Here is a 26285-nt window from a genome sequence, read left to right as displayed (position 1 = left end):
GGGGAGTAGGGGAGAGGCTGGATGGGGGGGACAGTGAAGGGCAATTATGGTCGGGATGCAATGTATGCGAGAAGAATATAAGCAAACATGAAAAGAAGACGAGCCCATGTCCAGTAAAATTCGTCATGAGGTTGAGAGGGAAGCTTTGTCAGAGATGAAGATCGAACACATAGCTCAACTTTAATGACTGCTGTCATAGTTTCATTTCTGTGGCTATGATCAAATATTCTGCCAAAGCCAACTTAGGGGAGAAACAGTTTATTTTAGCTCACAGTTCCAGATTGCTCTCCATCAGTGCAAGAAGTCAGGAACTTCAGACAGTGTAGATCCAATCCACATCCAGAAGCAGAGAGTGTAAATACATACATGCTTAATCTTCAGCTCACATATTCTACTCTTGCATACTCTAGGAACCAAACACATGGAATTTTGACACACATAAAAATTAGGCCATATCTGCCAAAATCAATCAAGATTTTGCAATCAAGACAGCAATCAAAAGATGCCTTACTAGTACCCATTGCCTACCCAACATGTGAAATGGACAAACAGAGGAAAGCAACATCTGACATGCTACCAGATTAAGCCATGGATGCAGTCATCACAAATGGCTTGAAAGGGGCTATAATAGTGATGTGCCGGGAAGATACACCCTCTGGTGCATTAGGGACATCTTAGAAGAGTGTTTGCCCACATGACTCCATGTTTTAAATGGTTTTTGTTTTCATTTTTTGAGAGAAAGAACGAACATGAATTGGGGTAGATAGGGAGAAGAGTAAGATGTGATAGAAATATACTGCATGAAATTCTAAAAGAATAAATATTACATACATATGTATGTATGCAACATGTGTGTGTGTTTGTGTGTCTAAAATCTTTTTTTTTCAAGTCTATGTTCCCACAAATATGAATGGAAGCCAACTTGGTATAGACAATTTCTCATTAAGATTTTCCCTCAGATGATGGAAATACTAAGTTATTTTATCAAACTACAGTAGGATTATGATTCATTCTCAATTCCACCACTTGTAAAACCCTAAATAACATTTCTTAGTCATATGTTTATATGGGAAAATATATTCACATATTCTAAAAGAGAGATTAGCAATTCTAATTATGAAATGTTTATTATTTCATATGAGGGTATAGTCTATCTGTCTTAAAACAAATTACTGTAATTATCCTTATCTCGAGCATGTGAAATGGTACAGTGCCTGCCCATGCAATGAAGGAGGATGGAGAATGTTGACTTGTGGAATGGCACTGGCCATACCACGGTTATACGAACACAAACTGGGAGATTCTGTAGCTACTGTTCTGATGGCTGAGGCAAGTAAGCAGCTCATGGGTAAGGATATGTGTTATCTACCATGGTGAACAATTTGTAATTTATGACAGTTCTGGAATTTTTATTGCTATTTTTGGATCACAGTCGGATTCATTTTACTGACAGAGTGAGAAGTCATAGGAGATATAAGGATAAACAATTCATCAAATGTCATACTTAAATGTTTATTATATGGTTCATCACCTCATAGATGACACTTAAGAGCAAATGGAAATGAAATATATTGAGGGTTTTATGCTCTTTTGAATTCAGAAGCCATTTGAACTTTTTGTTTAAATCTTGAATATTCATATGCATTCAGCAAATTATAGCCAGTGAGAGCCACAGTGCCTCTGGTTAGTACTAGAATCTGGAATCTACTTAATATGCATGTGCAATGATGCTCCAACATAGTGGATGAAAGGCACAATAGAGACAAAGAGCACATGGAATTTTTACTGTGAAAATGTACATATAAGAAGAGAAAAGAAGTAGCTATATTGATTCATATATATATATATATATATATATATATATATATATATATATATATATATATATATACAATAGCTATGGGATTGAATAAAAGCAGATGGTTCCCAAATTTTTATTTTCACGTGTTTCATCACAACATACTGACATGTGTGAGGACACAGAGTGGGTGATATTCTGAAAATGATATTAACATACATTTCACATTCAGTTAAGTTCCAAACGCTGAAAGCAACAAATGCTGCCTTGGATGTGGAGCCAGGGGAATGTCTACTCCTGCCAGGAATGCACATGGGCATAGTGCAGTATGAAGATTATTTGGCAATTTCCTGCCAAGCTAAACATATTCTTTCTCCTTAATGTTTACCCTGATGAGCTGAAACTTTATCTGCCCATGAAAATATGAACAAATGACTTATTTTTTCATAGTTAACAAAACTGGCTGGGCAGAGGTGGCACACGCCTTTAATCCCAGCACTTGAGAGGCAGAGGCAGGCAGATTTCTGAGTTCGAGGCCAGCCTAGTCTACAAAGTGAGCTCCAGGACAGCCAGGGCTACACAGGAAAACCCTGTCTCGAAAACCAAAAAACTGTATAACAATAAGCATGTCTTTTAAATAACACTTTGATATTTTTATGAGACAGAATCATATCCAGAGACAAAACAAAAATGAGCTATCAAGAAGGAGAAGGAGGAGACTCCTAAAATGTATTTGATTAAATAAATTCATGCTGAGAAGGTGTCTCTGACGACATGATATTCTGGCAAAACAGAGAACCATAAATAATAATAGGCAATAAAAATTCAACATTTTCCAAGGGAACAGGAGGAATACTGAGGGATGATTATATGTATAAAAAGGAGATTATTTTTTGCTCAGTGCAAATATTTTATATGATACAGGGTTCATGTTTTCAGGACTCCATAAAGTTGTCAAAGCCCATCAAATGCAAACACAACCACAAACTCTGGTTGAGCTGTGAGGTTTGGGTAATGACAGTTTATCACAATTACCCCACCCTGTGTGATAGGTGTGCAATGTTATTGAAATATCTTTATAGAGAGACACTATTTGGAGGTTTATAGGGACATCATGCTGATGTTCATTTTTCTGAAATGTCCCAAATATAAGTCAATTAAGAAGTAAAAGAGTCACATTAATTATCAGGTACATGGTTTAAGAAATGGCAGTTGAAGTAATGTCAAATGTTGATAACATGATGCCAGGCTGTTTTGGCAATGCATTACGTAGATGCGCAGAGGACAGTGCCGAGTTTTGAAACAATCTTTTTAAGTGTCTTCAGTTTTAGATCTTGTTCTTCACACCATTGCCAAAGCTTATAGAGCTATACCATAATAAAATTGAACTCTAATAAACCAAATGTAAGCTTAAAATATAATACCAACATCAGTTCACCAACTGTAAATGCCAAATGTAACAAAGTGTAAAACAAATGGTAATTATGGTGAATAATATCCTAAAACTGGCAAAAGAAAACAAGACCTTTCTTTGTGTCTAGCATGCCTTACTCTTCAAACACAGTAGAACTGATGCCTTATGACTTTCATGTTTGTTCTAACCGATTCCCCCCAAACAGATCATTAATTTACATTAGAGTCTGAGGGATAAAATACTTTCAGTGGGTAAGGAAGAATGCAGGGCTCAAAACTGAGCATAGTGCTTTGATTTAATTTGTAAGTTAAGCATCTAAGAAAAAAACAGACATGAATAGATGTAATTTTGAACAAGACATTGTTAGATGTGATCATTCTAACATGCCGGGCATGAGTTCTATTAGGGGGTTGGGTCTATCCAGACTTTGAAGATGCAGCAACTCCATCTCATTAAGTGATGAGAGGAATTTTAAGGGCTGTGCTAATTTGGCAGCTAAGCACATTCAATAGTTTAATGAATGTAAAGGAGGCTCTCCTTGCCAGTGGACAGTGTAGTAAGGAGTATTTTTAAGTAACTTTAATTAAAGTCAAATGATGCAAGAAGAGGGAAGGCATAGTACACACCACATGTTCTTCTAGGGGTATATAAGTGCACCTCCCGTGAGGACATTTGTGCTCAAGATCTTTCCTTGAACAGCATACCAAGCTCACCACCTCAGACACCATGAGTTACTACAACAGCTACTACGGAGGCCTGGGCTATGGCTCTGGAGGCTTTGGGGACCTGGGCTATGGCTATGGCTGTGGCTGTGGCAGTTTCCGCAGACTGGGCTACGGCTGTGGCTTTGGTGGCTATGGCTATGGCTCTGGCTCTGGCTCTGGCTCTGGCTCTGGCTCTGGAGGCTTTGGATATGGATCTGGCTATGGAGGCTTTGGATATGGCTCTGGCTATGGAGGCTTCGGCTATGGCTACAGGCGCCCACTTTCCTATGGGGGATATGGATTCTCCACCTTCTACTGAAAGGCTGAATTGGTAAAGCAACACTTGAGATCATAAGAAGATGAACCAAATCAATCAAATATTGAATCTATATTACTGTGGACTAAGCCAAGAACACCTAAAGAGTTCAAGTTTTTAAGAGGGCTTATCACCTAAACATGCTTATAGACACTCCCTATGGTAAAAAGTATAGAATATTCTGGTTGAGTTGGCAATAAATTATTCTACTGGAAATTAACATATGTTGTGTTTATTGACTTACTGACTCATGAAAGTGCTCTCTCTGGCTCTTGTCTTATGTTTTGTTTATCAAGCATTTTCAAATTAGCCATTCTATTTCAAAATAGATTTGTCCACCAATTCATCCAATCAAGATATATAAATCTGCAAGATTTCACTCACTTTTCATATTCATATTCTAAACATCTTTGCATCTAGTAATTTTTGTTTTAATTAATGTAGTTCAGTTCAGTATGAATACAAATGAGTAGTAAGTAATGCTGTTAGACTTGCATATTAATCAAGGGTGTAGATTCCTTCTTCATCCAGCCAGGGTGAGCTCCTTTGAGCCCAAGTTTTCAAAGTGCATTATTATTTTATTGTACTCCATCAGTGCAATGATATTCCAATGACTTGATTAAAGAATCATACTGTTTGACAGATAGTAACAACAGATACTAATTTTTAAGTTATTAATACTACTTATCCATAATGTTGATAGGGATTACCCATAATAATAAGCAAGAATGTTCTATTTTAAACAGTATAATGCAGAGTTATTATGCTATTTAATATTGATTTATTGCTTCTGTGGATCTCTGCAGGAGCAAATGGAAGGATTTAGAATATCTCATACTCTAGGGAACAGATATGGTTATCTTATGGATAACATATTACAATAGTTTATCAGACTGTAAGCAGGTCAATATTTAATAAATCCAAGTAAGTAAAATGTGACATTCTAAAACCCACTTGTTTTATTTGTAGGTTTGTGGCTTCTGTATAAATTAATAAGTATAAAATATTCATATTGCTATATGTTGTTTTGCATTCAGAATTAGCAATTAAAAGAAAAGAAACAGAAATACAGTAATATTTAATATTATTATGAATTCCTGAGTGTGTTTTTGTGCATGTGTATGAATGTATGTGTATATGCTTGCACACACACATACGCAGTGAGAGGCCATATGGAAGCCAGAGATCACATTTAACTGACAGCTATAGATAACAATGGTCAAAAACATCACATATTCTCTAACTTAAATTTTAAAATAGTCTGGTATTGTACACAGATAACAGTGTTCAAATCAAAGATCATGAAATTATATCTAAGTTTAAAGACATAGAGCAGAGGTTACTTCAGTTTAAACTTGAACATGGGTCCATCTGAGAGTAAAGATTAGGTAAACCTTATAGCAACCTTAAGTATCTATACACATGAACAGTATCTATTTTTTTAACCCTTTGATTTTATTTAGAGTTTTATAGTGATCCATTATGGAATACCTGTAAAGTACACTGCACACGCACAATTATTTACTCATTTGAGAACCTGAACTCACTGTCGTTTCACTGGTTTTTCCTCCCCCACCTTCCTCATTCAATGTCACCTAACCCTTGATTACTATTCACTTGTTCCTCATTCCCACAGACTATTTTTTATTACATCTGTTGATTCTGAAACAAGAGTTCAAGGAATTTTGTAGCCCCATCCCTAATTTATTCTCATGGTTACACAGGTTTCCATTCTGTTCTTTACAACCCTCTCTTTTACAACGTTTTCCCCCTTTCTTTTTTTTTTTAAAGGCATTTTTAAATTATTAGATATTTTCTTTATTTACATTTCAAATGCTATCCTCAAAGCCCCCTCTTCCCTCCCCCACCCTGCTCCCCAACCCACCCACTCCTGGTTCCTGGCCCTGGCATTCCCCTGTACTGGGGCATGTGATCTACCCAATACCAAGGGCCTCTCTTCCCATTGATGGCTGACTAGGCAATCCTCTGCTACATATGCAACTGTCTCTAGTTGCATATGAACAATATCTTAAGAATGGCTGAAAATAGCCAGGCGTGGTGGCGCATGCCTTTAATCTCAGCACTTGGGAGGCAGAGGCAGGTTAATTTCTGAGATTGAGGCCAGCCTGGTCTACAGAGTGAGTTCCAGGACAGGCAGGGCTACACAGAGAAACCCTGTGTTAAACAAACAAACAAAAACAAAACAAAACAAAACAAAACAAAAGAATGGCTGAAAATCATTTTCATCTCAAATATTATCTCTTCTATTCTACCTTTTTACAACATGGTTATTTTTGGAGATTTTCAAAACATCTCCAGAGTAAAAGGTTGTTGAATTTTATAGTCATTTGTAACAGAACATTCTCAACGTTTGAGATTCTAATAAATATTATCTTATAAGCCACCAGTGAGCTATTAAGTTGTAAATAAACATATAATAGGCAAGTAGAAGGAAAATAAAAATCATTATGGTGAAAGTAGCTACCTGTCACTATATACTAACATGGATTTATATGAAAAATTAAGTCTTGAATGAAAAGTGATTGGCACTGAGAACAACTCATAAGGAAGTGAGGTTACTCGGAAGACTGTTAAAGGGGAGGGGACTGTAATCACTATTTTATGAGAATACCTTGGATAACTAATATAGATGAAAAGAAATCATTATAAAACAGTTAAATTTTGAATAGTTTGTGAGACTGCTTGCAAAATAGATCTCTTAATTATCATTAGGAAATGTCTCTCATGCTTAAAAGATTATATCATGTTAACATAAAAATAGTTTTATTTTCCAAAAATGATTAAGATAAAGCTTAAGGTTATGAGGCTCAATGCTCTAAAATAATAAGAAAAGGAGATGAAAAACTGATGTGTCCATTTCAACTTCCTCCTGGGAAGTTCGCAGCTGGGGCTCACAGCAGGAGGACTGATTCTCTCAGAGCTTTCAAATGTCTCCTCCCACTTTGGAAGGCTATAATAAATTGGATTTAATCACCTTTTTTCATTTGATAATAAGCAAAGCAACATTATATGCCCCAGTACAGGGGAATGCCAGGGCCAGGAAGTGAGAGTGGGTGGGTAGGGGAGCAGGGCGGGGGGGAGGGTATAACATTTGAAATGTAAATGAAGAAAATGTCTAATAAAATTTTGATAAAAAATAAAAATAAGCAAAGCAAAATAACTCAAACAAACCTAGGTATCAAGTGATATTTAAATCCAGCTGAGTACTACACCTCTGTCATTTGTTTGTCTATGAACAGCTCTGTTTTGGGCTCATTGGGTCCAGATTTTGAGGCAGAACTAGAACTCTCTGGCCTTAAAGGCAATGGGTTTCTTTTCAGGAGTGCCATGAACAAGCTCTCAGACTGTGCTGAGTTGGACGCCGTCTTCATTTTGTTAGGATTTTGTCAAGTATGGTACATAGAGTTATATGATTGTTTTATTATTATGAATGATAACTATTTGATCTCATTGCTCTGACCAGTCTAACTCACCACTCTAGGCACCATGAACAAGCATAGCAACTCCCATCCAGGCTAGCCTGCAGCCATGGAGGCTTCAGAGTCTAGAGCTGTTGCTATGGTTGCGGATGTGGAGCCCCTTGCAGTCTGGGATGTAGCAGTGATTGTGATAACTCTGATGATGAGTCTGGCTACAAAGGCTGTGGATGCATGTCTCCACCCGTTATGCCTAGGATGTGGAATCTCTGGTCTCTATTAGATTGTTTTCACATTCAATAATATGAAATATTAAGAACCATAATATGTAATAGTAAGAGCAATAACAAGAGGACTCTGTAAAGATGACTTCACTCATTCTGCAACTAAATCACTGATAGTGTTAGCTGTGCACAAAAATTGACTATGCCATACAATATTTAGCTCATCTCACCCATGTCATCATAATGCCAGAATTCTTTCATTTTGTTTGTAATAGATTTATTTCTTAATCTTCTAATATATCAGTATGATTAGTAAGGAAACTATTATTTCTGTTCATAAATTTAATTGTGTATGCATGCTGATGAATCTCAACAATTCCATTATGAAGCCCGGAAACATACCAACAGTTATAGATTGCTCCAAATAATAGTTTGGGATGAATTAAATGTGTCACAAAGATCAATAAGTGATACTTTTCTATTTTTTCACTAGGTAATACTTATATTCAAGTCAACAAGAGGCTGGCAGCATAACTATATTTTCATATGTTAAATATTTTGTTATACTTAGAGATATTTCTCAACTCACTCTCAGTTTACATACGTTCAGTAAGCTTGGTCCATTAATTATGAGATCAATAGAATATTTTCAATTAAACCATATCATTAAGCATACTGGGAAAGTAAAGTAGCTTTGCAAGAAAAAAATTGAATTCTGCAAACTCACGCCACTCCTTTGCACTTCCTTATTTGACAATTAAATGTATCATTGATCTTTAAGTTACCAATTAAGCAGGGCAATTTTTCATATGAGGTTCGTTCATACTTAATTCAACATCTTTCAGGTGCACTTGTTCAGTTGGCTGATTGTCATATTTCATTCTGTTTGATGATAAGACTTTCTTCCTTCTAAACTTCACTGTAGGAAAGCATTTTCAACCCAAATGTCTGTCTTTTAGGTCACTTCTGAACTGTTATTCAGAGCTTGCTATTGTTTGTTTCTATGCTTATGATTATATGTCAATAAGACTGGTTTCTACAATTTTATTATCGATAACACATTGACTCTTCTCCTCTAACATCACTAAAATGACCTATTCTGCTTGTGTGTTTACCATTGTGCATAGCTCAACCAAAATTCACCTTTCTGTGAAGTCTCTGGGGTTTAAGATAAAAACATGCCTTAATTCACAAGGAAGTCTGCACTATGCAAGACTGTCTGTGATTCCTAAGAGCAGGTGTTACCAACACGAATCACTATATTCAGCTTTGCTATTCTGATGTATATATTTTATGATCTTTTACTATTTATCCTTAAGCATGAATGTATGTACAACTGGGGATATGTATACAAAGGGGCTAGATATATAACATGTGACTTGCCACTTCTTTGAAATTATAAACATGAATCCAGGGTATACCATAGTTGAGTTCGTTTTCATTGTAGGGTCTACCTTAGTAGGAACACATGTCACTATGAACATCAAAAGAAGAACAGGAATGACTCTTTAGTCGTATGCACACACCTGTGACACTTGCCTCATCCATAATGAGATTCCTTAACTTTTTAATGGACTTACTGTATGACTGGGGTTTGAAATGACTCATTGAGAAGGCGATTATATTTTCTGTCCACATTTTTCTTTTTTTCAGATTGAAGAGTAAAACCAACTTGGATAAAGTGGAAAATTAATTTACCTGAAAAGAAAATATAAATTTAAATATCCCTTTGAAAGATGTACAACATTTTGAATAAAATTTTGCTTGGAAGACTTCTTCCAATTTGTTAGAAACAGAATTCAAGTTTTCCCCTTTACCCAACAGGATGGTTTTTTCCTTCGGAAGAACTGATTAATCTAGTTGAGAAAATATATTATCATGAATGCTTTATCCAAATATCAAAAAAAGATAAAACAAGTATGTCCTCTGGTATATAGTTAATGTCACATATCGTGAAATAGTGATTAAAGCTCAAAGTCTATGATGCATCTACATTCCAGTGAGGATTAAGCTTGGGCTGATTTCCTTTCTTTAAGATTAATATTGGGAAATCTGAGAAAAGTGACTGGCTCCCCTCACATTCTTCTTTGCACCCCCATGTGTAAAACACTGTAATTACTATTCAGAGGTTGTAAGTCATAAGAAATTTAAAGCATCCTGGCCAGGAAACACGATCTCAAAAGTATAGAAACACTTCTCAAAATATTCACACATTTACAAATCAGTAATTTATTGGATGATTGTGAGACAGAATAATGTGGGTAAGGCAGGAAGAGCAGAAAACATTATGTCAGGGGAAAAGTTTGTGGTACTATTAAGTATGTGGATAAAAATATGAAAGTCTGTTATACAAAACAAATAGAGAAATTACTAAATATCCAGTTGTTACTGGCTTGGTACATAATTGTTGCGTGGAATATAAGGAAGAAGAGGGACAGAAAGAAAGTCAGGCAGGATGTATCTTGAGAATCTGAGGAAATACATAGGAAGAGTCTAGTCTGGAGAAATAAAATGTCTAAAATGAATAATGGTGTAAAGAAAATATATGAAAAACTATTTAGGATGATTGTAAAATGAATTTAGCATCTTGATAATCTTTTGATTTCTAGACTAAATTTTAATATTATGATAAGCAAAAAGTGTTTAATATGATGATATAAATTATATATATACATATATATATGTGTATATATATATATATATATCACTCATGTAAACACACTATCTTCATTTGAAATAGAACAGTCTTTCTTTTGCCAATCCCAAAAACATATTTGGATATTACAAAACATCTAAATATTTCAAATAAAATCACTTATTAAAATTTAGATGAATACTGGATGCTACAAATTAGCCAAATGATATAAATGAGAAAATAGAGAAAAGAGGCTGTCTAATATGAACAATATGATAAGCCCCCAAATGAATTCTACTATAGGAATTTAAATTATCCAACTTTGAAGTCTTTGTCATTTTCCCATAAAAAGGACATAATGTATTCTAAGAGGCAGAGAAGAAAGGTGAAAATTTTTAATGAGTTATATGCATCTCTTTGTGTTAGCAAACAGACTAATGAGGTGTCTCTAGTAAATGAATAACTTGGAATGGAAGAAAAGAGTGCTCACGGGTTTGATCACATGTTCGGCACTGAGTATATAAGCCTCCCCCTACAATGTGTAGACACTCACATTAAGAATCTTACCTTGTACAACAGCTCAAACCTACCACTCCTGAAACCATGTGCAACAGTGGCTACTATGGAGGCCTGGGCTACGGCTATGGCAGCTTTGGAGGCCTGGGCTGTGGATGCAACAGCATCCGCAGACTGGGCTGTGGCTCTGGCTATGGAGGCTTTGGCTATGGCTCTGGCTTCGGAGGCTTTGGAGGCTTCGGAGGCTTCGGATATGGCTCTGGCTATGGAGGCCATGGATATGGCTCTGCCTTCAGAGGCTCCGGATATGGCTCTGGCTTCAGAGGCTATGGATATGGCTGCCACCGCCCTTCATGCTGTGGAGGATACAGGTTCTCCAGCTTCTACTGAAATCCTGTTCTAGTAACTCAGCATTTGACACCTTCACTAGTTGTTCTGAGAAATCCTAGCCAAGAAGCTTTGGTGGTGCTAAGCCAACTGAACACGTCAATTTCTACAATTTTGAAGACTCCATTTATAAAATGTTTCTGGGGCACTAAGAATGGGTTTACGTTCAATTGATAATAAATGATTCAATAAGAGATTGAAATGTGATTTTTGTTATTTTCAGGTGTTTATGTAAAAATATTGATATGTGTCAAGTACAACAAAACACATACAAGAAAATATGCAAGTAAATAAATACATAAACACACATATATACAGACAGATATATATATAGAGAGAGCAAGAACAGGCTGAGGGAGGGAGGAGCAGTATTGAAAGAGGAAGAAATATGATTTCCATGATTTGGCCAGCACATGCTGAATACAAGTGTTAAAACTTTATACTTCATCTAGTAAGTTTAGAAATGTTGCCAGGTCAGGACCTGTGTTGTTAACATTTACTTCTCTAGTAAACTCATTTTGTTGAAACTGCGAACTGACCCAAACAATTGACAAGTTGGAATTTAACTAACCAATGAGAAATATTAAGCCCCAATTCTCCGTGAAATTTCACTCTTTCCTGCACTTTCAGTTAAAACTGCTAGTGGTTTAGATGCCTCAGAACTCTGGTCTGACAGAGTGAAATGACAATCAGCCACACTGTAGATGGCTGGGTGGTGTAGCCAGATCTAGTTTCACAGGATTTCTAAGGAGGTATTTTCTTTCTGACTTAGAGAATACCTTTTATGTGTAGTTATCACCAGGCTATAAAGGAGAAAAGTAAATTATTACTACAGTTGAAACTTTTAATTTAGTTAATACTATACCAATTTGTTTTTTTATTAGATATTTTCTTTATTTACATTTCAAATGTTATCCTCTTTCCTAGATTCCCCTCCAAAAATCCCCTAACCCCTTTCCCCCTCTCCCTGCTCCCCAACATACCCACTCCCATTCCTGGCCCTGGCATTCCCCTATACTGGGGCATTGAGTCTTCCCAGGACCAAGGGCCTCTCCTCCCATTGATGACTGACCAGGCTATCCTCTGCTACATATATAGCTAGAGCCACAAGTTCCACCATGTGTTTTCTTTGATTGGTGGTATAGTTCCAAGGAGCTCTGGGGGTACTGGTTAGTTCATATTGATGTTCCTCCTATGGGGCTTGAGTTCCCTTCAGCTCCCTGGGTATTTCTCTGGCTCCTTCACTGGGGACACTGTGCTCTATCCAATGGATAACTGTGAGCATCCACTTCTGTATTTGTTTTCTTTAAGACTTATTGATCAATTTCTATGTTGATAGGACATGTTTTATACTTTTAAAAGTTTAACACTCCCATAAATATTAAGACTATTTTCACCCTTCTATCCATAAAATAAATAAAAACTCATATAAGCCATGAGTTTTTCTAAACAAGTAATAAAAGCATAATTTTTCTTTGGATCCAATGAATGGATGGGAAAATATGGGATCCTCAACACATAATGCAAAAAGTATTTCTTATTGTGTGCTCATAGGAAAATAATGGTTTTGTTGTGTTTTGTTTTCAAGTGCTTTTTCTTGTTTTTTTATGGAGACATAAACTTTGCACAGCTGTGCATCTTCTTCCATGAAGATGAATTTACCATTCATCAAACTACTGAAGGGTTTTTCATTTTTATCCCATATTATTTCTACATACAAGACGATCTTAAGTCTCAAAATATTTTTTAAAATGCACTTGCTTAATAAGTTATACACTCAGAGAGTATCAGAACAATAACCTGAAATTCTTAGCTGTGATTTGCTTATACATCTAAACAATATTTCCAGTTGGTCTGTCACACACCATAAACATATTTAAAACATTTTGAGAATTGAGGGAAGGATTTGTAAGTATGTGGCTCATGAGAGAGGGAAGGGTTGACAATATCTGCTATAGTTTCAAAATACTGGGCCTGCCTTCAGGTGAAAATTGAATGAGATGTGCTAGAGTTCCACAGACACTCAGGAAGAAGGCTTATATAACTTTATTGCTATATTAAAATGCTCAGAAACAGAGCGGGAGTTCTTGTCAGGCTTGAAATTGTCTTAAAGTGTCAGATAAGCTGTCCAAGTTATTCTCTGGATGATCCATATCTTAATATAACACATTAATATACCCTATTCATACAATTTGTTGAGTGACAACTAATTCCTCAGTTTTAACACTAAGTAAGGTCAAAAGAACCAAACCCTTTAGAACAAAGAATGTGTCCCTTAATTATAGATGGAATATTTCTGTTTTAAAAACAATGCCATTCAAAAGTTATCAGAAATCCCAAGAAAAAAATAAACTTAATTACAGTCATAAAATAAGTTATATGAGACTCAGCTTTCAAGAAAGGCTACATTTGTGTAAGGTTTAGTCAGTTTCCAAGCCAGCCTTGGGTATTGCCACCTCATTGGGATAAGTCACAGGGAGGCTAAAACCAAATATACAATGCTCCTAATGGGTATTGATCATCTTATCTACCACCCTTCCTGATTGGCTTTACATTGATTCAATTTAAATTCTTCTTGAGTTGTAAAATTTTTATTAAATGTTCAAATGATTTTATGGGATACAAAATGTTTTAAGTACTGAATACCTCTTAGTTATTATTTGAGTTAGTAACTACTAAATTAAGTTACTATTAGTAAGTACTAAATAATTTAGTTATAATAATTAAATAACTGTTTAAAAAGGTTTGGTTGGTATATTAGGAAGTATTATCTCAAAATTACCTGAAAGCAACTAAACCAATGGAGGAGCACAAACAGAGAAAGGGGTGAGCGTCCCTGCTGTATACTGAGCATGGAGAAACAGTGCAGACCTGAGAGGGTGAGTTAGAGCCTCATCCATTGAAGCTCTTCCTCCCTTCACTAGTGGAAGAAACAGTGGCAAATTGAAGTCAGGTGATCTTTGAGATGAGACTGGAAAGAGTCAGACCACTAGTAACAAACTGATAAAAAAAGAAACAAGCTAAAAAGAGTGGGTGCAGATGTCATCTGTAGGAGCCCTGATGCCTGACTCCCGAAGGGTGTAAGATGAAGGAGCTAGAGAGAGTCCTGCCAAGAAGTGAAGTGGATTTTCTATCAGTGTGATTGTCTCTCTCTCCACTTGTAGCTCAATTGAGGCATGTTGTTAAACAAAAATAAATATAAAATAATTGAGTATGAATCCCAAAAGAAAGATGGTAATGATACTTACTCAAAATATTACACTTCTAGAAAAAAGGTAAAAAATTCCAGGCTTGCCCTTGCCTTTCATGGTATAAAATACATGACTCTTTGGAAACACTGATACATTTCAATCTTGACCTTTGTGGATTCAAACTATAGCAGTGCCTTCAACAAAATGCTCTTAGAAAAACTTTAATTTACATTCAAGAATCCTTAGTGTGTTTGGTATTGTCTAATAATAAGTAATTCTCTTATGGTCTATTATCTTTGTACTTGAAAGATACAATGACTCCTTCTAATAAGGTTAAAGTATTAAGTTTTGAGACAAACTCACTAAGTAGCCAAATAAATCTTAAACATCCTTAACAGATGTTGGTCAAATGACAGTAGATGAAAGTGTTGTCTCAGATAATTGCTATTCGTAGAATGACACAAAGGAGGGGCACATGTTTCTCCACATCCATGGCCCAGAGTATATAAGCTTCGCTGTAAGTGCTGATGCTCACACTCAGAATCTCTCCTCAAACACAAGAAAAAACGACCACTCCTAAAATCATGAGCTACTCCAGTGGCTACTATGGAGGCCTGGGCTATGGCTATGGTGGCCTTGCAGGCCTGGGCTGTGGATGTAACAGCATCCGCAGACTGAGCTGTGGCTCTGGCTATGGAAGCTATGGATATGGCTCTGGCTATGGAGGCTTTGGCTCTGGCTCTGGCTATGGAGGCTTCGGAGGCTTCGGATATGGCTCTGGCAATAGAGGCTTCGGATATGGCTCTGGCTATGGAGGCTTTGGCTCTGGCTCTGGCTCTGGAGGCTTCAGAGGCTTCGGATGTGGCTCTGGCTATGGAGGCTTCGGATATGGCTCTGGCAATGGAGGCTTTGGATATGGCTCTGGCTTCAGAGGCTATGGATATGGCTGCCACCACCCTTCATACTGTGGAGGATACAGGTTCTCCAGCTTCTACTGAAATCCTGTTCTAGTAACTCAGCATTTGACACCTTCACTAGTTGTTCTGAGAAATGCTAGTCAAGAACCCTCGATGGTGCTAAGCCAACTGAACATGTCAATTTCTACAATTTTGAAGACTCCATTTATAAAATGTTTCTGCATCCTAAGCTTGGGCACTAAGAATTGGTTTATGTTCAATTTCCAATAAATGGTTCAATAAGAGATTGAAGTGTCATTATTTTATTATTTTTTTATGTGTATGTGTAAAAATATTGATTTCAGTCAAGTACAACAAAACACCTACAGGAATATTTGCATGTAAATAAATACACAAATGCATACACACACAAATATATATATAAATACAAATTGCAAAATCAAAAGCTGCTGGATGAGGGAGGAGTAGTATTGAAAGANTAAGAAGCTAGAAATATAATTTCCATGACTTGTCCAGCAATGCTGAATTCAAGTATTAAAGTTTTATACTTTATCTAATAAGTTTAGTAAATTTTGCCAGATCAGTACCTGTGTTATCATTCCTTCTTTAATAAACACATTTTTTTGAAACTGAAACCTGACCCAACCAATTGACAAATTATCTACTTGGAACTTAACCAATAAACAATGTTAAATACCAACTCTCAGTGAAAATTTAGTATGTCCTGCACTTTCAGTTAAAACTGCTAGAGGTTGAGAGACACTAGGACTCTGGGCTGACACAGTGAAATGATACTCAGCCACACTGTTGATGGCTGGGTGCTGTAGCCAGATCCATTGTCACAGGATGTCCCTGGAGGCATTTTCTTTCAGACTTAGATAATACCTTTCATAAATAGTTATCATAAGGCTATAAAGGAGAGAAGTAAATTACTACTACTGTTGAAAGTTTTGTTTAGTCAATACTATGCCAATTTGATTTATTCATCAGTTTCTGTGTTGATTGGACTTGTTTTTCACTTTTAAAAATTTAATGCTCCCATAAATAATGAGATCATTTTCACCTCTCAATCCATAAAATNAAGACTCGTGTAAGCCATGAGATGATACTTCTAAACAAGTAATAAAAGCAAAATTTTTCCTTGGATCCAATGAATGGACAGAAAAATGTGAGGTTTTCGACACATTTTGCAAAACAGTATTTCTTATTGTGTGCTCATAAGAAGATAATGGTTTTGCTGTGTTTTGTTTTCTAGTGCTTTTTCTTGTTTTTAATGGAGATATAAACTTTGCACAGCTGTGCATCTTCTTCCATGAAGCTGCATTTACCATGCATCAAATTACTGAAGGGTTTTTTATTTTTTGTTGCATATTAGTTCCACATACAAGGTGATATTAAGTCTAAATATTTTAAAGAATGCATTTAACAAGTTACCCACTCAGAGAGAATCAGAACAATAACCTGAAATTCTTAGCTGTGATTTGTTTATAGATCTAAATCATTCTTTCAGTTGGCCAGATACCAAACCATAAACATTTTCAAAAGATTTTGAGAATTAAGGGAGGGGTTTGTAAGTCAAGTATGTGGTTCATGAGAGCAAAAGTAAGAGTTGATAGAGTCTGCTACAGTTTCAAAAAGCTGGGCCTGCCTTCAACTGAAACTGAATGAACACAGCTAGAGTTCCGCAGACACTCAAGAGGTAGGCTTCTGTAGCTTTAGTGCTGCATTCACATACACATAAACNTTTGGCTCTGGCTCTGGCTCTGGAGGCTTCGGAGGCTTCGGATATGGCTCTGGCTATGGAGGCCATGGATATGGCTCTGCCTTCAGAGGCTCCGGATATGGCTCTGGCTTCAGAGGCTATGGATATGGCTGCCACCGCCCTTCATGCTGTGGAGGATACAGGTTCTCCAGCTTCTACTGAAATCCTGTTCTAGCAACTCAGCATTTGATACCTTCACTAGTTGTTCTGAGAAATGCTAGCCAAGAAGCCTTGATGGTGCTAAGCCAACTGAACATGTCAATTTCTACAATTTTGAAGACTCTGCATCCTAAGCTTGGGCACTAAGAGTTGGTTTATGTTCAATTTCCAATAAATTGTTCATTAAGAGATTGAAATGTGATTATTTTATTATTTTTTTATGTGTATGTGTAAAAATATTGATTTCAGTCAAGTACAACAAAACACCTACAGGAATATTTGCATGTAAATAAATACACAAATGCATACACACACAAATATATATATAAATACAAATTGCAAAATCAAAAGCTGCTGGATGAGGGAGGAGTAGTATTGAAAGATTAAGAAGCTAGAAATATAATTTCCATGACTTGTCCAGCAATGCTGAATTCAAGTATTAAAGTTTTATACTTTATCTAATAAGTTTAGTAAATTTTGCCAGATCAGTACCTGTGTTATCATTCCTTCTTTAATAAACACATTTTTTTGAAACTGAAACCTGACCCAACCAATTGACAAATTATCTACTTGGAACTTAACCAATAAACAATGTTAAATACCAACTCTCAGTGAAAATTTAGTATGTCCTGCACTTTCAGTTAAAACTGCTAGAGGTTGAGAGACACTAGGACTCTGGGCTGACACAGTGAAATGATACTCAGCCACACTGTTGATGGCTGGGTGCTGTAGCCAGATCCATTGTCACAGGATGTCCCTGGAGGCATTTTCTTTCAGACTTAGATAATACCTTTCATAAATAGTTATCATAAGGCTATAAAGGAGAGAAGTAAATTACTACTACTGTTGAAAGTTTTGTTTAGTCAATACTATGCCAATTTGATTTATTCATCAGTTTCTGTGTTGATTGGACTTGTTTTTCACTTTTAAAAATTTAATGCTCCCATAAATAATGAGATCATTTTCACCTCTCAATCCATAAAATNAAGACTCGTGTAAGCCATGAGATGATACTTCTAAACAAGTAATAAAAGCAAAATTTTTCCTTGGATCCAATGAATGGACAGAAAAATGTGAGGTTTTCGACACATTTTGCAAAACAGTATTTCTTATTGTGTGCTCATAAGAAGATAATGGTTTTGCTGTGTTTTGTTTTCAAGTGTTTTTTCTTGTTTTAATGGAGACAAACTTTGCACAGCTGTGCATCTTCTTCCATGAAGCTGCATTTACCATGCATCAAATTACTGAAGGGTTTTTCATTTTTTGTCGCATATTAGTTCCACATACAAGATGATATTAAGTCTAAATATTTTAAAGAATGCATTTAACAAGTTACCCACTCAGAGAGAATCAGAACAATAACCTGAAATTCTTAGCTGTGATTTGTTTATAGATCTAAATCATTCTTTCAGTTGGCCAGATACCAAACCATAAACATTTTCAAAAGATTTTGAGAATTAAGGGAGGGGTTTGTAAGTCAAGTATGTGGTTCATGAGAGCAAAAGTAAGAGTTGATAGAGTCTGCTACAGTTTCAAAAAGCTGGGCCTGCCTTCAACTGAAACTGAATGAACACAGCTAGAGTTCCGCAGACACTCAAGAGGTAGGCTTCTGTAGCTTTAGTGCTGCATTCACATACACATAAACNGAGCAGGAGTCCATGTCCCACTTGAAGTACTTCTTAGAGTATCACACAAGCTGCCCCAGTTATTCTCTGGATGACCTGTACATTAATAAAACATATTAATATACTCCATTCATATGAGTTGTTGAGTGNCAATTTACTGCTCAGCTTTAGCACTGGGTAAGGTTAAGAAAAAACCCATTAACATAAAGAATGTGTCCCTTTATAATTATAGATGGAATATTAGTATCTTAGAAACCATGTTGTTTTAAAATTATCATAAATCCCAAGAAAAACTGAACAGGGTGATTATAGTCACAAAATGAGTTATATGAAACTCAGCTTTCAAGATGTAACTGCATGTGGGTAAGGGTCAGTCAAATTCAAAGTCAGCCTTACCCATTGCCACCTCCTTGGGATGAGCCACAGGGAGACTAAAACCAATTATACAGTGTTCCTAAAGAGTATCTACCATATTGTCTACTCAGCTTTCTGATGGTGCCTTACATTTATTGAATTTGAGTTCTTCTTGAATTGTAAAATTCTTGTTAAGTGTTCATAGTATTTTATATAATACTGCATGTTTTAATTACTGAATAACTATTAGTTATTATTTGAGTGAGTTATGTAAGTATTAAATTAATTATTATTAGTTAATAATTATTAAATAACATATTAGTTATAATAACTAAATAACTTCTTTAGAAAGGATCATAGGAAATATTATCTCAAAATTACCTGAAAGCAACTAAACCAATGGAAGAGCAGAGAAAGGGGTGAGCGTCCATGCTGTAGAATGAGCATGGAGAAACAGTGCAGACCTGAGAGGGTGAGTTAGAGCCTCAGCCATTGTAGCTCTTCCTCCCTTCACTTTGGTAGAAGAAACAGTGGCAACTGAAGTTAGGTGATCTTTGNGATGAGACTTGAAAGAATCAGACCACTAGAAATAAACATGGGAGGCCTGATGCTGGACTCCATGGGGGCAAGATAAGGGAGCTAGAAAGAGTTCTGCTAAGAAGTGAATGGAATTTTCTATCACTGTGATTCTCTCTCTCTCTCAACTTGTAGCTCAATTGAGGCACGTTGTTAAACAAAAATAAATATTAAATAATTGAGTGTGAATCCAAAAAGAAAGACAGCAATCATACTTACTCAAAATCTTACACTTCTAGAAATCAAGTGATAAATTCTTGCTTGTCCTTGCCTTGCATGGTACAAAATACATGACTCTTTGGAAACCCTGATACATTTCAATCTTGACCTGGGCAACTTTCCAAAATTTTGTGGATTCAAACTATAGCAGTGCCTTCAACAAAATGCTCTTAGAAGAATTTTAATTTACATTCAAGAATCCTTAGTGTGTTTGGTATTGTCTAATAATAAGTAATTCTCTTATGGTCTATTATCTTTTGTACTTGAAAGATACAATGACTCCTAATAAGGTTAAAGCATTAAGTTCTGAGACAAACTCACTAAGTAGCCAAATAAATCTTAAACATCCTTAACAGATGTTGGTCAAATGACAGTAGATGAAAGTGTTGTCTCAGATAATTGCTATTCATAGAATGACACAAAGGAGGGGCACATGTTTCTCCACATCCATGGCCCAGAGTATATAAGCTTAGCTGTAGGTGCTGATGCTCACACTCACAATCTCTCCTCAAACACAAGAAAAAGCGACTACTCCTAAAATCATGAGCTACTCCAGCAGCTACTATGGAGGCCTGGGCTATGGCTATGGTGGCCTTGCAGGCCTGGGCTGTGGATGTAACAGCATCCGCAGACTGAGCTGTGGCTCTGGCTATGGAAGCTATGGATATGGCTCTGGCTATGGAGGCTTTGGATATGGCTCTGGCTATGGAGGCTCTGGCTCTGGAGGCTTCGGAGGCTTCGGATATGGCAATGGCTATGGAGGCTATGGATATGGCTCTGGCAATGGAGGCTATGGATATGGCTCTGGCAATGGAGGCTCTGGCTGTGGAGGCTTCGGAGGCTTCGGATTTGGCAATGGCTATGGAGGCTATGGATATGGCTCTGGCTATGGAGGCTATGGATATGGCTCTGGCTATGGAGGCTATGGATATGGCTCTGGCAATGGAGGCTATGGATATGGCTGCCACCGCCCTTCATGCTGTGGAGGATATGGGTTCTCCAACTTCTACTGAGTGAATTGTCGAAATTAGAAGCATACATGAACTAGGAAATATTTGTGTTCCTGTTTTTCACTCTTATCCTAGAGACATGAATTTCATATTCTCTGACATCAATGTATACAATTTAGGAATTTTTAAACAGCTTCTGTGAACATTTCATATCTTTAACCTCTACTACCCATTACCAAAATGCATATTTAATATGAATAAAATTTAAATTTGCTCTTCCTGTTATTTTTAAGTTACTATTGCCACACTATCTTTCTGGTGATACCTTAGAGACAGTATGCTTTGTTATTATCTACTAAATACTTGAAGTTTCTATCACTACTTTAGAATCTTATTTTGCCACTAGTATGAAGAATTTTGTGAGGAGGTATGTTGGTTTGAATAGGTTTGGCCTCTATCGCCTCAAGTGTTTCAATAAGCTTGGACCATGGGGATTGGCACTATTAGGATGTGTAGCCATGTTGCAATAGGTATGGCCTTATCAGAGGAAGTGTGTCTCTGCGTAGGTGTGCATTGTGGACTCCCAATATTCAAGCTCCTTCCAGTATGGAAGGGAGTCCCTTTCTGGCTGCCTTTGGACCAAGATGTAGAATCTTGGCTCTTCTACCGTGTCTGCCTGCACACTGTCATGCTTCCCACCGTGGAACCTCTGAGAGTACAAGCCAGCCCCAATGAAATGTTGTCCTTTATAGGAGTTGCCTTTTTCATGGTGTCTCTGGAACTAAGACAGGAAGTTCTGATATCTGACTGTACACTATAGCTTGATGAAAATGATTCTAACTCATTTCTCTACACCAGCTTAAAACATTTCAGATATCTACAAAGAATGGACAGAAATAATTTGTTTCTATTTGCTCACTGAAGATATGAACTTTCTCAAATGCCTTTTAATTGTGCAGTCACTAAAAAAGGCACCTTTTTTTATTGTGCAGGGGGACATTGCTATTGGCTGCATCTTGTTCTGGTAATACTGTTCTAGCCAATCACAACATTGTCTACTTCCGAGCTTTGTCTTAAGGAAGGATAGACCTAGGTAAGTCTTTCCTTGGCACCTACTAAGAGATACCATGTCTGTGGTGATCATGCTATGTCAGAAACAAAAGCATTGCCAAAATGTCTTACATCACAGTAAATTCACAAGATGATAGAGATTCCATAGCACAAATTTGCCAGACAATACTGCCCTTCCCTGATATCCTGTCAGAGTGAAAAAGAGATTTTTTATTTGTAAGATTTATTATCATTTTAATTGTGTGTGTGTGGTGTATGAGAATGTGTATTTATTTGTCTTCCTGTGGGTAAATGCGAATGAGTAAATTCACCCACAGAGACCAAAGAGATCTGATTGTTCTAGAGTGGGAATTAGGGAATTATGGGTAGCTGTGTGCTGCCTAACCTGGGAGCTAGAAACTGAATTTGTGTCCCCAGCAAAACCAGTATGAACTCTTTGACACTGAGCCATCTCTCCAGCCCTGTGAACACATGCATTTTTACTCCAACAATAATTACTAATATTTACTAAAAAACCACACATCATATATACACATACAGCATACACATGAGCATGTGAATCAAAACACATGCACGCATGCATGCATGCATACATGCATACACACACACACACACACACACACACACCATTTATGTGTTGCAAGTGGCTGATGAAAGAGAAAGCTGGATGTTTAAGAAATAGGTTGGTGGAAATGGAAATACAAATTGTATTGATAGGATAAGGGATCAAATCAGGGTCAGGGAAAGTGCTCAGGCAGCAGCCATGCTGCCATGAGCTTAGCTTATTTAGAAATGAACTGCAGGATTGATGTCAGCTACAGAGGGGAGAGGAAAAGGCCAGGTCCACACCAAAAACAAACAAACAAGAACCCAAACAAGAAAGAAAACAAAACAACCCAAATTAAAACAAAACAAGACCAAAAAAACAACCAAACCAAAAACATTTATAAAAGGCAAGATGGAAGCTCTCTATAGACAAACAGGCTGACAGCAGGTAGTTAAGCCATTTAGGGACCAAACTAGGTTGAAGGTCAGAGACAGTTATAAATTCTCTGCCTGCTGGTCTCTGATACTCATACCAGGTGGTCAGGTGACAGGTCCCTTGGATCAAAGCCTTTATGATCCTAGGTATATCATTTTTTGGTGTTCAGGTGAGGTAATTATACTTTTGCCTTGGTTTGATATGTTCAATATGTGCTTATGTCTGCTTTTCTTTGATATGGTATTAACAAACACACATGCTGCTATAGTCTCAATTTGTAACAACAAATTAATAAGACGACATTCTCTCTACTCCTGTGAACAAGTGGTCCAGCTCTGCTGCATGAGGAACTGCACATGTATTCCAAGTGCCCATCCAGGTGTACAACTGTTCTCTACCTTTAAATCAGAGATGCTTTCACAGTAGCCTTTTCCTAAGGGGCAATATAAGAAGCTGGCATACAATACGCATTCACTTAAGTCTGGACACAGCCTGATCTCACTGGCCCCTTAAAAAGATAATCTCTTTGCAACCATCATGATACAAGAAACCAAATGGCATAGTTTTTGACGAAGAATTGATGAATGTGTGTGTGGTTGTGTGTGTGTGTGTGTGTGTGTGTGTGTGTGTGTGTGTGTGTGTGTGTATGTATGTACGTACGTATGTATGTTTTGAGGAGAGCATTTCTGATCTGTTTTCCATTTGTTAAATGACCCTTAATGTTCTATAGACATTCTCCACTGTGGACGATGAAGCAAAGTGAAATGTTAGTTAATGGCACCTAGGATTCTCTACCAACAGGAATGTCTCAGGTTTGACAACTCTAGTTCTATTACTCAACTAAGACTGTGGATCCTGACTCCTTCTTCCCAGAAATTTTCTGCTCAGAAATTCCTTCAGGCCATGCAGAACAAATTGGCTTGATGCTTGTTATTCAATCTACCAGTCTTAGTTCATCACCCAGGACATCAACAGTGACTCTGGACTGGTTCTCCCTCCAAGTTTCTTAGCCAACATATGAAATGACCAGGGACTTTCATTCTACTCCCATTCTAATAATCATGGCCTGACATGTGTGACTCCAGCTAATTCAAGTTGGACCACTCACCACTGATGCCAGAGATCTTTGTACACTTCAATTCACTTAAAAGAGGAGAATGGCTGAATAAATCTTCATGGAATAATTATTTTCTTTTATTTGCATGTTGATTTTGTTTCAAATCACACAATGGGAAAAAAAAGAAAGAAAGAAAGCTAAGCAAGAGGGAAGGAAGATAAAATGAAAGAAACATGAAAGGAAAGACATTAGGAAGATAAAAGGAAGGGAGGGAAAGACAGGAAAAGCTTTCACATTAATTATGATTGCATCTTAATTGAACTTGTGTGGATAACCAAAACAATTACTGAAAAAATACAAGAATATTTAGTTGGGAAGAAAGAAATGGAGGGAAGGAAATTTTCCTCATTTAAATTTAGGAGAAGGAAGGAATTAATTCAAAAGTGAAGGTCTGAGTCACTTATTTACATGCCTTCTGAATTTTGCATAATAATTAAATGGGAAGCAGAGATAATTTTGTGTCTGAGTATTGTCAACCCTGGAAGAATAAATACAAAGACTTTCCAGTAAATCTTGTTTGCATATACTATAATTAATTACTGTAGTTTTAAAATCTAATCCTCAGATATTCTAAATACCCTGAACAGAGTTATTCCACAGTGTACACCTTAAGCAGGGCTCTGGAATGTTCCCTGTGTACTAATGGTTGTGATTACCATTCTACATGATTTATATCCTTGAGTTTTCAATCTTTATTGCTCACTCTAAAATTTAATGACATGTAAACACACATTTACATTTGCTCTCTAAGGGGTGCTATTATGGGTAGAGATTACCCTGTCGAAACATTTTTTAAATGGTGGATGTTTATTTATCATTTAGAACATATAACATGTGATTGCTCACCATAATTTTCTGCAGACAGGGATTGTATTGACTAAACATGACCTTGTCTCACATCTACATTTGGTTTAAATGCAGGCCTTATCTTAAGGATTCCTTTTTAGTTTATTACCGTTCAAAACTGTCAAAATGCTATTAAAATTGACTTGTACCAAAGTAATTGCTGCGTCTAATACCGCGGCTTTTTGAAGAAGATTTCGAATGCTATCCTTGCATTGTTGATCATATTGCTAAAAAGCGGGAGCCTGAAACCTGAAATATATTTGCAGATTGTGCTCATTACAATAGCTCTGTTGTGGTAAAGCAATGCTTTATTTCTATCTACTGCAGAGGTTCTCAACCTTTCTAATGGAGTTCCATAGGTGGCACTGACCCTCAACCATAAAATCATTTTGTTGCTATTCCTATTTTTTTAATTAATCATTTATTTGTTTACATTTCTTTTTTGTATACACCTTTAAATGTTTCTGCTTCAGGTTCATTTTTCCATCTTTAAATATCTTTTTTTTATTAGATTTTTTTCATTTACATTTCAAATGCTATCCCAAAAGTCTCCTATACCCTCCCCCTGCCCTGCTCCCCACCCCCCCCACCCACTCCTGCTTCCTGGCCCTGGCATTCCCATGTACTAGGGCATTGTCATAGTCAGGGTTTCTATTCCTGCACAAACATCATTACCAAGAAGCAAGTTGGGGAGGAAAGGGTTTATTCGACTTACACTTCCACACTCCTGTTCATCACTGAAGAAGTCAGGACTGGAACTCAAGCAGGTCAGGNAGCAGGAGCTGATGCAGANGCCATGGAGGGNTGTTCTTTACTGGCTTGCTTCCCCTGGCTTGCTCAGCCTGCTCTCTTATAGAACCCAAGACTACCAGCCCAGAGATGGCACCACCCACAAGGGGTCCTCCCCCCTTGATCACTAATTGAGAAAATGCCTTACAGCTGGATCTCTTGGAGGCATTTCCCCAACTGAAACTCCTTTCTCTGTGATAACTCCAGCTGTGTCAAGTTGACACAAAACTAGTCAGTACAGGCATATATTCTTCAAAAGACCAAGGGCCTATCTTCCCATTGATGGCTGACTAGGC

The 26285-nt window shown here is 36.9% G+C and overlaps 3 protein-coding genes across 9 annotated transcripts; all 3 read left to right on the top strand.

Moving 5' to 3' along the window:
• The first annotated feature begins 3938 nt into the window (after positions 1 to 3938).
• LOC110330082 (keratin-associated protein 19-4) lies at positions 3939 to 11434 on the top strand. 3 transcript variants are annotated; one of them, XM_021210029.1, is made up of 2 exons: positions 3939 to 4029; positions 11343 to 11434. In XM_021210029.1, exons 1-2 carry the CDS (start codon positions 3939 to 3941, stop codon positions 11432 to 11434), a joined length of 183 nt encoding a protein of 60 aa, XP_021065688.1. The 3 variants fall into 3 exon arrangements, with proteins under 3 accessions (XP_021065688.1, XP_029400708.1, XP_021065687.1); XM_029544848.1 differs by lacking the exon at positions 11343 to 11434 and adding an exon at positions 4171 to 4235 and having other exon boundaries at positions 3939 to 4065; XM_021210028.1 differs by lacking the exon at positions 11343 to 11434 and having other exon boundaries at positions 3939 to 4235.
• Positions 11435 to 15198: 3764 nt separating this feature from the next.
• Positions 15199 to 17463, top strand: LOC110330126 (keratin-associated protein 16-3-like). 3 transcript variants are annotated; one of them, XM_021210086.1, is made up of 2 exons: positions 15207 to 15312; positions 17309 to 17463. In XM_021210086.1, the coding sequence occupies exons 1-2, from the start codon at positions 15207 to 15209 to the stop codon at positions 17461 to 17463; spliced, it is 261 nt and encodes an 86-aa protein (XP_021065745.1). The 3 variants fall into 3 exon arrangements, with proteins under 3 accessions (XP_021065742.1, XP_021065745.1, XP_021065744.1); XM_021210085.1 differs by having other exon boundaries at positions 15207 to 15366; XM_021210083.1 differs by lacking the exon at positions 17309 to 17463 and having other exon boundaries at positions 15199 to 15812.
• Positions 17464 to 20770: 3307 nt separating this feature from the next.
• Positions 20771 to 21460, top strand: LOC110330120 (keratin-associated protein 16-3-like). 3 transcript variants are annotated; one of them, XM_021210077.1, is made up of 2 exons: positions 20771 to 20891; positions 21102 to 21460. In XM_021210077.1, the coding sequence occupies exons 1-2, from the start codon at positions 20777 to 20779 to the stop codon at positions 21245 to 21247; spliced, it is 261 nt and encodes an 86-aa protein (XP_021065736.1). In that variant the 5' UTR covers positions 20771 to 20776; the 3' UTR covers positions 21248 to 21460. The 3 variants fall into 3 exon arrangements, with proteins under 3 accessions (XP_021065736.1, XP_021065737.1, XP_021065735.1); XM_021210078.1 differs by having other exon boundaries at positions 20777 to 20819; positions 21114 to 21247; XM_021210076.1 differs by having other exon boundaries at positions 20777 to 20873; positions 21075 to 21247.
• Positions 21461 to 26285: the final 4825 nt, after the last annotated feature.

Source organism: Mus pahari, chromosome 12 (assembly GCF_900095145.1).
Source record: "Mus pahari chromosome 12, PAHARI_EIJ_v1.1, whole genome shotgun sequence".
Classification (NCBI taxonomy): domain Eukaryota; kingdom Metazoa; phylum Chordata; class Mammalia; order Rodentia; family Muridae; genus Mus; species Mus pahari.
The sequence above is the reverse complement of the archived record's forward strand: the minus strand, read 5'-3'. Positions and strand labels throughout refer to the sequence as shown.

Coding starts and splice junctions, on each gene's coding strand:
- LOC110330082 (XM_021210028.1), top strand. CDS start 3,939: ATGAGTTACTACAACAGCTACTACGGAGGCCTGGGCTATGGCTCTGGA.
- LOC110330120 (XM_021210076.1), top strand. CDS start 20,777: ATGAGCTACTCCAGCAGCTACTATGGAGGCCTGGGCTATGGCTATGGT. Junction 20,874..21,074: donor CAGCATCCGCAGACTGAGCT/GTGGCTCTGGCT, acceptor GAGGCTTCGGAG/GCTTCGGATTTGGCAATGGC.
- LOC110330126 (XM_021210083.1), top strand. CDS start 15,207: ATGAGCTACTCCAGTGGCTACTATGGAGGCCTGGGCTATGGCTATGGT.